General features: G+C 43.8%; 1 protein-coding gene across 6 annotated transcripts; it reads left to right on the forward strand.

Annotated features, from left to right (window-relative positions):
- The first annotated feature begins 1,147 nt into the window (after window positions 1-1,147).
- GPR161 (G protein-coupled receptor 161) lies at window positions 1,148-13,195 on the forward strand. 6 transcript variants are annotated; one of them, XM_027449550.3, is made up of 7 exons: window positions 1,148-1,266; window positions 2,520-2,630; window positions 2,730-3,141; window positions 3,690-4,414; window positions 5,898-6,002; window positions 8,820-8,951; window positions 10,387-13,195. In XM_027449550.3, exons 3-7 carry the CDS (start codon window positions 2,774-2,776, stop codon window positions 10,632-10,634), a joined length of 1,578 nt encoding a protein of 525 aa, XP_027305351.1. In that variant the 5' UTR covers window positions 1,148-1,266; window positions 2,520-2,630; window positions 2,730-2,773; the 3' UTR covers window positions 10,635-13,195. The 6 variants fall into 6 exon arrangements, with proteins under 6 accessions (XP_027305351.1, XP_071879243.1, XP_027305352.1 ...); XM_072023142.1 differs by having other exon boundaries at window positions 8,820-8,939; window positions 10,387-12,650; XM_027449551.3 differs by lacking the exon at window positions 1,148-1,266 and adding an exon at window positions 1,364-1,555.
- The last annotated feature ends 5 nt before the right edge of the window (window positions 13,196-13,200 follow it).

Consider the following 13,200-nt stretch of genomic DNA (forward strand, 5'->3'; position numbering starts at 1 on the left):
GGGTAAAACCCTTCCGGGATGCACGAAGAGGGGGCAGTCCCGCTTTTCTGCATCGCCGGGGAAGGCTGGCATTAGGGATGCACAAGCACAGGACCTAGGCTGTCCTTTGCACCTCCAAATATACCTCTTTGCTTCTTGGGAAAGGAAAAACACCCCTTGCAAAATCCATGGTAAAACACCTTCTGTATTACTTTTAATAGTCCTCAGGGGGGGGATAGAAGGTTAACAATGGAGATGTGCCCCTCTCTATGTGACTGACTTGTCCCACATGCTTGGGTGAGTGATTTCTCCTGCTGTGGAAAATGGATTCCTGGGTTTAAGCCAAGCCTCTGAGCCTTGAACAGGGCTCTGAGGTGCCACAGTGGTGGGACGCACAACTCTGTCCCCCCTGGAGCTGAGGAGTCCTGGGGCTTACCAAGGATGATAAACCAAGCAGAGCCAGGCTTTGACTACAGGAATCCTAGAACCATTAGGGTTGGAAAAGCCCTCCAAGATCATCTGGTCCAACCATCCCCCTTCCACCAATGTCACCCACTAGACCATGCCCCTAAGCACCAGGTCCAACCTCTCCTTAAACACCTCCGGGGATGGTGACTCCACCACCTCACAAGGCAATCAGTTCCAATGCCTGACTGCTCTTTCTGAGAAGAAATGTCTCCTCATTGCCAACCCAAACCTTCCCTGGCACAACTGGAGGCCATTCCCTCTAGTCCTGTCACTAGTTATCTGTGAGACTGACCCCCAGCTCCCCACACCTTCCTTTCAGGTAGTTGTAGAGAGCAATGAGGTCTCCCCTGAGCCTTCTCATCTCCAGACTGAACACCCCCAGTTCCCTCAGCCGCTCCTCACAGGACTTGTGCTCCAGGCCCTGCACCAGCCTCATAGCCCTGCTCTGGACACGCTCCAGGGCCTCGATGTAGCGAGGGGCCCAAAACTGAACGCAGCACTCGAGGTGCAGCCTCACCAGAACCGAGAACAGGGGGACGATCACCCCCCTGCTCCGGCTGGCCACACAACCCCTGAGAGGAGCACGCCAAGCAGCGCCAGCGGAGCCGCGGCGACCCCCTCCCATGAGCAAGGCGGGGGCTGTCGGAGGGAAAATGGAGGGAGGTGGCGGTGGGTGGGGAGAGGGAGGGAGAGGGGGCGAGCGCGGCGGGGCGGGGCGGGGGCATGGCGGGGGGAGGCTGGGCGCCGCTCCGCGGGCGGCTGCGGGGGGTCCGGGCCGCCCTCAGCCGCCAGCTCCCGCCCTGGCGAAGACGGCGGCGGGTGAGTGCGGAACGGGGCAGGGCGGGGGGCGGCGGGCCCCGCTCTCCGCCGAAGGGGCGGGCGGGGACGGTGCGGGGCTGCCCGAGGCGAGGCGAGGCGAGGCGAGGGATGCCCGGGGGAAGCCGGCCCCCGCCGGGCCCCCGGCCTTTGTTCGCTGCCGGAGGGAGCGCGGGGGCAAAATGGAGGCGCTCCCCGAGCCCTCGGGCCGCCCCCCTCAGCCAGTCGCGGCTGGGTGCCCGTCGGGTTTTCTGGGCGCTTTCTCCTCCTCCTCCTCCTCCTCCTCGTCCCGGTGAGGCGGGACCGGGCGCAGCCCTGAGGGGATGGGGCGGCCGGCGGGCACCCGCGGAGGGAAACTTGAGGGGAAGAGCCAAAGAGCTAAGCTGCGCTTTACAAAATACGGCCCGATAATGCCTTCACTTAGGCTCTAAACTAGTTAAAAATCAAGGAAAAGATGGCTTGGCAGCCTGACATTGCTGCCGAGGGGCCCAGCAGCCTCACGGGTGGAGGGGCGCTGGGTGTGCTGGCCGGTTGGGAGCAGCGGGTGGGCACGGCCACCGCTGAGGTAACTCCCTTCAGTCCCGGATTTCCAAACATCAACTTTGCATTGAAAAGTTGAAACCAAACTCTTTGTTGTGTTCAAACCCTGAGATGGGACAAAATGAGGTTGCGAGTCAGTGGGGTGGGTGCTGAGCACTGAGAAATCACAGGTTAAGGGTTCTCAAACGTTACTATAGGGTGGACCACAGCTTAATGCAAAGTGCCTTTTGAACCTGCTGTACGGAAGGCTACTTCACCCTCATCCTTCAATACTGGTGATAAACCTGAATTGCTGATGTAGCTAAGATGATTGTGAACATGGAGAAGTGAGGAGAGTACGTGCAATGATCCCTGAGTCTTTGAATGTTACTTGGCAACTGTTAAGAAAGTCAGCAGGGTATGACTAGCCAGGCATCCACAGACTAGCAACAAATGCTGCATAGGCAGAATACTGGGTAAAAATAGGGATAAACAGGCAGAATTAAAAAAAAAAGGGGGGAGGGAAGGGGGGATGGAATGTTTAAAAAAAGTGTATTTTAAGTAAGAGAAACAAAGACTAATAGTTACATTATTATTGTTTCTTCATGGCCTAGATGTAGGGACTGCAAGATGTACAGCTCATAAGTATGGCTTAGAAACAAATAAGATACTAAGAAAAAATCTAAATAAAATGTGTTAATTTTGTTTCCTTTCCCTTCTTTTTTTTTGTCTTTCAGATAGTTTATTCGGTTTTCTAGGCTTGGCTCTGTCATTGACCTCTAGTGTACCTGTAGGCAATCTCCTGTCCCTTCACTTCCCCATCTAAAATGGTTTCCTGCATCCCACAGGTAAAGTTGAATTAATGCAGACAAATGGTCTCTCCTCTTTGGAGAGGGTGTGAGGAAATCTTGCCTGAATGTTTCTGAGTGGTGGTGTTCTACTTCTAGCTGCTCAGCATGTCTTGGCTGCTCCCGCTCTGTGCGCTCTGACCATGAGCAGCAATTCCTCCCTCAGCAACGCGAATGGCCTGAGGAACCTCACCACGCAGGAGGACGGCGCAGTCAGAGTCACTGAGTCCATTGCTATAATCGTCATTGCTATTTTCATCTGTTTGGGCAACCTTGTGATTGTCGTCACCCTCTATCGGAAGTCTTACCTTCTCACGTTGAGCAACAAGTTTGTGTTCAGTTTGACCCTCTCCAACTTTCTGCTCTCCGTACTGGTGCTACCTTTTGTTGTCACCAGCTCCATCAGGCGGGAATGGATCTTTGGAGTCGTTTGGTGCAATTTCTCAGCCCTGCTCTACATGCTGATCAGCTCAGCCAGCATGCTTACTCTTGGACTCATAGCTATAGATCGGTAAGCAGCTTTTTATAATGAATGATAACTGATTGCCTAGTCATTCTACAGGGTGCCTTGTTGGCTGTTCAGAGTGGAGAAGCAACGCACTGGATCACACTGAGTGCTGTTGCAGTGTCATTTTCCTTCAGCCTCCTGTAATATTTTGACAGTGAACAGAAGAAAGTGTTGTCATGATATAAACTGACAATACATTTAGATTTTTTTGATGTTAATGATGCTGTAATAATGTATTACCTGAGAAACAAGAAGTAATGGTTTAAAATTCCATATTATACTCTACACGTATAGGGACAGATTTAATAGATATATTTGTGCCTTCAGCTGAGTTTTACAATCTTGTCTATAGACAGATTGTAAAGATCTATATTCTTATATGCAATTATTCTTAAAAGAGTCCCTAAGGCTTGAGGTTTGGAGAAAAGAGCTTGTTCTATAAGTAGAACTATATATCAACATAATTAAAATATGCTCTTTTTTACTGTACATCTCATGTGCTCCTGTTGACTTTTTCTTTTTTTTTTTGTTTTTTTTTTTGTGTCCTCCAGGTACTATGCTGTCCTGTACCCTATGGTTTACCCAATGAAGATTACAGGCAACAGAGCAGTTGTAGCTCTTGTGTATGTGTGGCTACACTCCCTTATTGGCTGCCTCCCTCCTCTCTTTGGCTGGTCATCTTTGGAATTTGACCAGTTCAAGTGGATGTGTGTGGCCGCCTGGCACAAAGAGGCTGGTTACACTGCCTTTTGGCAGATCTGGTGTGCACTGCTGCCATTCGTGATCATGATGATCTGCTATGGGTTCATATTCCGTGTGGCTAGGATTAAAGCCCGCAAAATCCACTGTGGTAGCGTTGTCATTGTGGAGGAGGACTCCCAGAGGAACGGGAGGAAGAACTCCAGCACCTCCACGTCCTCCTCGGGCAGCCGAAGGAACGCTTTCCAAGGGGTTGTCTACTCTGCGAACCAGTGCAAAGCCTTCATAACCATCTTGGTTGTCATCGGCGCTTTTGTTATCACATGGGGGCCTTACATGGTAGTAATTACATCGGAGGCCCTTTGGGGAAAAAACAGTATTTCCCCTGCCTTGGAAACATTAGCTACATGGTTGTCCTTTTCCAGTGCCATTTGCCACCCCTTAATTTACGGACTGTGGAACAAAACGGTGCGCAAGGAACTTCTAGGAATGTGCTTTGGGGATCGGTATTATCGTGAGTCCTTTGTTCAGCGGCATAGGACTTCGAGGTTATTCAGTATTTCCAATAGGATTACAGGTAAGACACATAGCTGCAAAAGGTACTCTTTTAATACCATTAAGAGCAATGTTGGTGTGTGTTTGGCATGTTTCAGAGCTCTGTAAAAAGTGGGATGTTTCTGGAGGCTTCAGCAGTCTTGTTCGGTTTATCACAGACACTTGGAAGAAGAATGTTTTTTTGTGGGAGTTAACCTCTTTCTCCTACTCTAGTAAAATTTTTCCTTCTAGAGAAGACACAGTGATGAAGTTGATAAAAAATTTATTTTTTTTCTATGAAACTTTTCTTTTCACATACCTGCCATTTCACTCTATCTAGATTTGAGCACTACCAGCAGTACATTTTGCAGCACATAAAGCACACTAGCTTTATGCTGCAAGTCTTTGTGATTCACTAAAGTTACTAAATCTGTAAATTTAGTTTTTAGTTTTAATGGTTGTGAAGAAAAGATCATAAATGATGTCAAACTGCATAAAGTACTAAAACTATTTGATGTGTCCCTAAGCTGCAGGCTGAAGACTCCAGATGCTCACAGCTTCTTTTTTTAAGTAGTAATACAGTGAAATTCTGATTTTTGATCCTACTTAAAATGTTCCAAAACCAGCAAATCTTTATGGTGTTCCTTGGGGCATTTTGTGCAGAGCTGGGAACTGAAGCTATGTAATTGGGAGCGAAAATCTGAAACATAAAAGGAAAGGGAGAGCAGCAAGACCTCTGCTTCTGCAACCTAGAATCACCTGGAGAGACTCCCATTAAACGAAGGAGTTGTGCAGCTGCAGCCACATCACAAGTTGCGAGAGTGCAATAGATCTCTTAATACTCCTCCCTTCCATGTATCTGTGTAGAGGAGGTGCTGTAGATGAATTCATTGGCAACTGAAATGGGAGGGAAAAGACAGATCTTTCTTTTTCCAAGTGATAAGAAACTGATAGCTTCAAATTTGCTAGGTGTACCAGCTAGAGGCTGGTAGAAAAAAAAAAATCTTCCTGTAGGATCCAAATACAGCATCTGTGTAAGAATCCTGGATTTTTCTCCCTTCTTTACTTGATGACTTGAGAGAAGCTGGGTGTCTCAGTGCCCCGACCTTGCCAGTAAACTTCCTGCCATGCTAATGGCCCGTTGCAACTGCTGGTGGCTACCAGGTTGTATTCTGGCTAGAAGGAGTCTGACAAATGGCCCCATCTCTCTGTGTGTACGCTCTGTGTTCAGCCTGGTGTGCTGATAAAACGGGCAATTGCAAAGAGAGTGTGAGGGGGAGAGATGGTTCAGGTAGAAAGGAAACTTGCCATGTGGAAGGACTCCAAGGATATGTGAAAGCTGCTGACTTTACTTCTAAGATGAGAGGTCCAGGTGCTGTTGCACTCTGGATGAGCAGGGTAAGTTTTATGTGTTTGTGTGGAATAAAGTAAAGTTGGTATTACAGGAAGTTGTATTACTGGAAGAAATTTTTACTTTTACAGACCCCTTAACCATCCGTTGTGTAATGAGAATGAATCTTTTGCAGATTTGGGGCTGTCCCCTCATCTTACTGCCCTCATGGCAGGTGGACGGCCATTAGGAAACAGCAGTAGCACAGGAGACACAGGTTTCAGCTGTTCACAGGATTCAGGTAACTAAAAAATCTCTTGCTCTTTTCTTGGGCAGAAGTTTGCACTTGTAACTTGGCAGAACTCTCTGGGACAGTCTATTTGCATACTCGGGTGACTCTTGGTGGATGGATAACATGAAGCATCTGTTCCAGCTGTCACAACAAAACTGCTGCAGTTCTTTTCCTTCCTTGCTCTCAGTGTATGTATTCGCAAAATACTGTTTACTCTAAGGAATAATGACCCTCACTTGGTAATGCTTCTAGGGAACAGGAAACATTGCTCATGCTTTTCTCCTTCAGTTTCTATCATTCTTCAGGGTCTTTCCCTGTATCCACAACGAACAGAGCAACAAAGTGCCATGGAGAATGCTTCTCTGTTTCCTAGTTTGCAATAGGCCTTGTCACAATTCATCCGGCAATCAAAACATGGCCACTTAAGATGGTTTCAGCTTGGAGTTGCGTCACTACTTAACATCTCAACTGAAGATGGTTTACAAAAACGGGAAAAAGTGCTCAGGCAGTAATTTTCTATCCAGAGCTGTAGCTGGATTTTTCTGGCAGTTATTTCAGCTACCACCCCATAACTGCACTGTAGTTATTTTAAGGAGTATTTCTGCTCTATATACACCAGAGGGTGATCTAACATTTACTTGGTATCAGAGGTTTGTTTCTTACGTTTCTAAAGGAAGTCTAAGGAGCTGGGATTTATTCTGGTAGTGGTTTTATGCTGGTAGCTCTATGCCTACTGTGGGTATTCTGCAGCCATATATTATAAATGAGAGTAACATTGTATGAAACCTGCCTCATTTGAGAATATGGTACGTTATCATCTTTTGAGGAATAATATCAAGCAGTTTAAACAAACCAACCAAATTCATATCTAGTACCATTAGAAGTGCTGCAGTTGGTTATGGAGGGGATACAGTACGTCTGGGAATGGATGCATAGTTCTCCACTGTGAAATAACGTTTCATTGGATGCCTTTACTAGGAAGAGCTAAAGAGCAGAAAGAAGTCTTAGTTCATCTTCAGTGCTACCCGCTGCAGTAAATGATCCTGTTGCCTGCAGTGCAGTGCCTGTACCTACCCTACCATGGTAGATGGAGGCTGGACTTTTCACATTGTAAAAAACAAACAAACAAAAAAACAGGTGAAGCTGTGGGAGATTTTAAAAAAAAAAATCAGTGCCAGATGTATACAAAATAGTGAAGTGGGAGATCTGAGTCATGATAGCTAGAATTGCTGCCTCAGATCAGTTATTCCAAAGGACAGATCTACCACATAAGAGGCTGGTCTCTTCACTAGCTTCATCTGAAAAAACGCAGTGAACCAGCACACTCAAAAAAAATGTGCTAAAATTCTGTTTCACAGAAGAAAGTATTTCTTTCTTGCTAGCACCACCTTTCCATTATACACTATATTTCTGAGGAGGATTCTGTATCTTTGGAGATCAATAAGTCAACTATTTTCAGTAGACACAGCCTCAAACCCCAGCTGATCCACAGAACAACACAGCAAGTTGGTAGCTTTCTTTGTGCTGTGTCTTACTTAGGTCAGCAGCTCATTCTCTTGTGTACTGAAGGGAGGTGCATGGCAGAGCATGCAAGTTTAACTGAAAGAAAAAATTATCACTTTGCTGACAATTCATTTTTATATAGCAAAGACTAGACCTATCGAGCAGTATGTTGTTCTAGAGATACGTTCCCAGTGATGTCTTTCTCTCACTTCCTGTAAAATTGGCATTGGAACACCTCTTCATTACAAAAAGAATAAATTTGGGAATTAAAAGCATTGAGGTGGATGAGGAGGGATGTGAAGTCACCATCTGGAGGAGTTAGGAAACCTGTGAAGGCTCTTTGTCCAAGGCTTTTTGCTGTGTGACAGGAGTAAGTGGACTGAAAGTAAAGTTTTAAAGATTAAGCCAGGTGAAGCTGTGCCTTGCAACAGTGGTGTCTCTGTGGCCTGCTCCATCAGCGTAGTCCTAGCATCTCCCTGAAATGTTTGCTTTGCCTCTTCCCTATACAGCAGAGACACCAGCATTGCTGGTTGCAGGGCTAGGTTGCAGTCATGCCCTTTATGTGAAACCATTGCAGAGTTGTCAAGGTGAATTTCCTTGCCCTCATACACTCTGTTTTATATTGGAAAGGTGCAAAGTAAGTCCTGGGAGGTGAGAAAAAAAAAAAAAAAAAAAAAAAAAAAAAAAAAAAAAAAAACTCATAAACTGAAAAAATGACTCATCAGACAAAAAATATTCCCAGACAGCAAGCATTTTTTCCTATTAAAATACACTTCATGAAAATCAAAATATGTTGTCAGAGACAAAGTAAATTGTACAGAAAAATTCTCCAGTTCAGATTTCCATTTGTCTGATTACAAGCATGACATTTGGCAGCTCTGGTTGTCTGCTTCTCAAGTGGCCATTGTTAGCCTCTGTCTTGATTAGGAGATGTGGAAGTTGCCCTCAACTTCACCCTTTATTTACTGAAGGTAAGGTTTCACCTTTGCCTGATGTCCTATTGATGTTATAATCTCTGTAGTTGAGCATTTTGGAGCTGCTTGAGGTTTTAGATTGCTAATGAGAAAATATTTCCAAAGCCTTTCAGTGAAAACTCTGATCTCGTTTTTTGTTTTTGTTTTTTTGATCTTCATCTTCATCTTTGCAGTATTTAATTGAAACTGAAATTTACCCACAAAAGCTGTGTTTAGATATCTTTTTAAGGGACTGCTGTAGACTGAAAAATTTTTGCCACCACTTCAATTTGGCTTGTCTTTTCACATGACTTTGTTATTGCATGCTGGTGTTGCTCTGTATTGCCTGAGAACTCTTGCTTTGTTTCAGGAACAGAGGCAATGCTTCTTGAAGACTATAGCTCAGATGGCCCTTCTGTCCCACACTGCGTCTGTCCTCCTCGAAGGAGGAGTTCAGTGACATTTGAAGATGAAGTTGAGCAAATTAAAGGTGGGCTTAGGGGTAAGTTCTCCCCCCTTTCTCTTTTCTTTCTCTTTATTGAGAATATTTATCAATAGATAGAGGTGGAAATAGATGAACCATTTACAGTTTTCTTTTCCAGTTAGCTCACTTGTTTGTTCTGTGCTAGCATAGTGTTAGTGTGATGATCTGTAAATATGTCATGGTTAGTTTAATTTCAGCTGATGGTTATGAGAATGTGGACTATAAGATGTGATAATTGGTGTCTGAATTTACTAAATAATGACTGTGAACAGAACAAAAATGAACAGAATGCCTCCAAGTATCAAGAAATAATTAAGCTTGGCTGATTTTTATGTTTCTGAAATAATAAGGTTTCCTATGGAATTTTCTCTTCAAACATCTCAGCAAAATTTATTTTTCCCTCTTACAAGGGGGCAGACATCTAATTTTTTTTTTTTTTTGTGCAGTTCAGTGAAGAAGGAAGGTGTTAGTGCAAAAGTTCTTTATGGGTTTAGCAAATTTTCATGGTATTTCTGAGGGTTTTCAAGGTGACTGAAGCTTTTGATTCCAGCAGCCTCATTTAAAAAGTGCGTTTAGAATGAACACCTGTGTCTTTGACCTCTGCTGGTGTGCAAAACTCTCTAGCTTCTCCCCTGGAAATGGAACTGAGTTCCACAGTGTGGGCTGAAACAAATTTAAGCCTAAGGACAGTAGACTGCTGATTATTTATTTATTTATTTATTTATTTATTTATTTATTTATTTTTTACTACATGGAAGAAGCTCTTGGAATTTGGGGATTGTAAATCCATAAACACAAAATCTGATGTTTGTCAGGTTTAAAACATGTTATAAAATTGTTCTTATGCTCCACTGTTGATGTCAGTGAAGTATGAGATCTTACTCCAAATGCAGTGGGAATGTCTGGAAGGTTTTAAGTCCAGTTTACAGCAGAGGAAGTACAAATTGGGAGTGAGAGTTCTGGTCCTGTCTTTTGAATGAATTCTTGCCTGATGCCCAGCAAATCTCATCATCCCTAATCCTGTAGTCTATATAGTAGGTAGAAACTGGGCTGTCAATTTGAGTTGGGTATAAATTCAGACCAATAAACTCCTGCGTGCATAGACTGAGAAAATCATTCAACATAAACTTAATTACGTTAAACATTGTGTATGGCTAACATATAATGTTAAACATGTATGTAGGGATTTTGCTCCATCAGATCTTGTTTGTTTTCACTTGAATTGGAGGTAGTCTTTCTTTGTGACCTGTGGTCACTCTGAAGCTTTGTGATTGTAGAATGATTTGGAAATCCTGGTACTTCTTGGTAGATGTGCTGTGTAGGGTCATTACTTTACAAAAGGCATGGTCATAACTTTTCAAAAGGATCAGTATTCAAGCATTTGCACAGCCATGCTGTTTGACTGCTAATGTTCTGACATACTGCTGATTATTTGTTTCTTCTTGTCTTTCAGAAGCTGCAAAGAATTCTGTTCTTCACGTAAAAGCTGAAGTCCATAAATCTCTGGACAGTTACGCATCCAGTTTAGCAAGGGCTATTGAAGCTGATGTGAAAATCAGCTTGTTTGGGGAAGGTGCTTTACCAGGAGCTCTGTTCCCTGTGCGGACTCTGCCAGGAAGCAGCATGAACACACGGCGTGGTATCAGGCCTCATGCTAGCCAAAGACTTCAACTGCAGAGCATCGATGAAGGGAATATTTGACAGGAGGACCAGAGGAAAAAAAAATGGAACAAAACCACTAAGCGGGACCTACTCTGTCTATTACTGTTTTAATGGAAACAGGATACCTTGTTGTTTTCAGTGTTTTTTCAACACTTGAAAGCCAGTTGAATTCTGGTACTTGCATCAGCATTTCACAGCAGTGTTTGCTTACTGTTTAGGGTGCTATTGACTCTCTTGTGCCATGTCTTAAGTGTATCACACAAGGCATAGGAATGCAGGGTTTGGTTTCCTCAGCCAAATCATTAGTCCATCAGGTCTTGTGTCCATTTTTGGCCAAAGCTGATAGAGGAATGAAAAAGTACAAGTATGTGCAGTATTTAAATAACAATTGTAGTGATACTTTTCTGGCCACCAGGATCATCAGTTTATACGTGATAGCTGGAGTGTTCTGATAGGAGCTCATACTTTGGATACTACATACAGTCTTACTGTCACAGACTTCCAAATGATGGAGCGTGGACTTCATTAAGGGACAAAAATTGAGCTTTACCAATAGCTCATGCACATCAAGGTTCCACTTACCCTTGCCAGCAGATATTTCTGGCTGTTTGTCAGAATGCTAGATATGAAACCGAATTGTACATTGCTTCTGCCTTACGAGACACCAGCTGCTCCAGATGTAACGGGTGGGAGCATACCAGTGCTGGAAATAGCACAGGTATTTGGGGAACTGTCAATGCAGAGTTCTTAGTTCTCTAAGAACTGCAGTTCCCTGGTTTTGCTTTTACTCAAAGGGCATGCTCTACAGCTGGAGGAAGACAGTATATAAATACGGTATTACTACTTTAATGATATATTCAGGATTCATCTTTTGTATAAAAGGAAGTTTTATGAATTATTTTTTAATCATGGGGGATGTAGTATTTATGCAATAATTACCTCAGTGCATATATTTCTTGGAGTTTTAATTCATTAATCTGTAGAATAAGAACATTTAGCACTTACATTGCACTTTGCATGTTCCAAGCACTGTACAGACATGACCTTGTTAGGCCTGTGTGAGAGGGCTGATCAGCACTGCTTGCCAAAGGGAAATGCAGCGATGTGTTAAGCTGGAAATGAAACTGGCTGCAAAGGTGGAAAAGATTCTTTATGAAAAGAGAGATGAGGTGGATCTTAGGAAAATGCCCAGCCTGAGGAAGCTTTCTGTGCCTTCTTGAGCTAGCCCCTTTCTTCCTTTATGGGGGTTATAGCCCTGCCTTAACGCTTATTTCAAAGATGTAAAGGAGACATAAGCGAGTAGGACCATTTCTCAGGTTATTAGCAGGCAGACTTAAGGGCCAATGACTTGCATTTATTTTCACTCTCTGTTCTCCCTGTCCCTCGTTTGAAGTGTTTTCTCGTTAGAATTGGTTTGAGTTTTTGCAGCAGATTCTTTGGAAATTGGGGGCAGAATGTTTACATCTGGGCAAAAACTGTGTGTGTGGTTGTTAAATTATGGCTGTGCACAACTTGCTCAAAGGCACAGAAACAAACGGTCTCCGAGGGAGAGCCTCAGTCCAATACTGTATTTAGACATCCTGTTTGTCTGTGTTCCCAACTGAGAAATATATTTCAGCACAAGCTTATGTCTATCTCTGGACAAAGCAGCTCGACTTTGAACTAGCCTGAATCCATTACATTCCCATGTAAGATTTAACTGCATGCTTAAAATTCAGTACATGGTTTGCTGATTAAGAACAGGCTCTTAAAGCAAGAACACTTAAGCGCCAGGAAGATGGCTCTTAGCATAACTCAAGATGAAATGCGTAGTGAATTGAGCCTGCTTTGGGCTAAACAGGGAGTTAATGTGCTAATGAGCAAAGTACTGATCCCAGCTCCTCGCTCCTACATTTTTACTTTTTATTTATTAAAACTTTTAGTGTGTTAGATTAATTGGCGCTTCGGGGCACTTGTTCAAAACCCAAATCCCAGTATCTGCCAGGAAATGCCCTGCACTGAGGTCATTATTGCTCTCGTTAACGTTACAGTCACGGTTGTTCAGAGTAGTCAGCACTCCTTAGGGTATGCACTTCCCTCAGATGGCTTGAAGTATTTTATCTGCGTCCCATTTATTTCACATTCCTGCATCGAAAAGTTGAGTAAAGGTGTGGGGGTGCAGAAAAAGCACATCGTGTGAGTCTCAGTGGATAGTTGTGGAGTAAAGCTGGTGCTAGGCCATAATGGCATGTATTTAGGAGTGAGAATTTCCAAGGCACGTGTGTAAGCACAAAATCATCACTAGTGTCGTGTAGAAAGCACGTTTTTCACAGAGGCACTGAGCCAAACAGCCTTCAGGCAGGTCAGTGGGGCTGCAACAGCTTGTGCCATGACTGACTTGGGCTCTCAGCGTTCGTTTCACTAATCCAATATTTAGCATAAATGCTACTATTTTTGCTAACCAGATCATAACCTCTCCAAAACTGTTATTACTGGAGTATTTTTTTTTACTTGTCAGTAGCAAAAGCAGCAGTTACAGAAATGCACACACTCTGTAAAACTGTATTCGCCATCTTAAATACAAAAGAGAAAAAAAAAATGTGTTTTTTAATGGACCAAAATCTTC

The sequence above is a fragment of the Anas platyrhynchos genome, chromosome 1, assembly GCF_047663525.1.
Source record: "Anas platyrhynchos isolate ZD024472 breed Pekin duck chromosome 1, IASCAAS_PekinDuck_T2T, whole genome shotgun sequence".
NCBI lineage: Eukaryota > Metazoa > Chordata > Aves > Anseriformes > Anatidae > Anas > Anas platyrhynchos.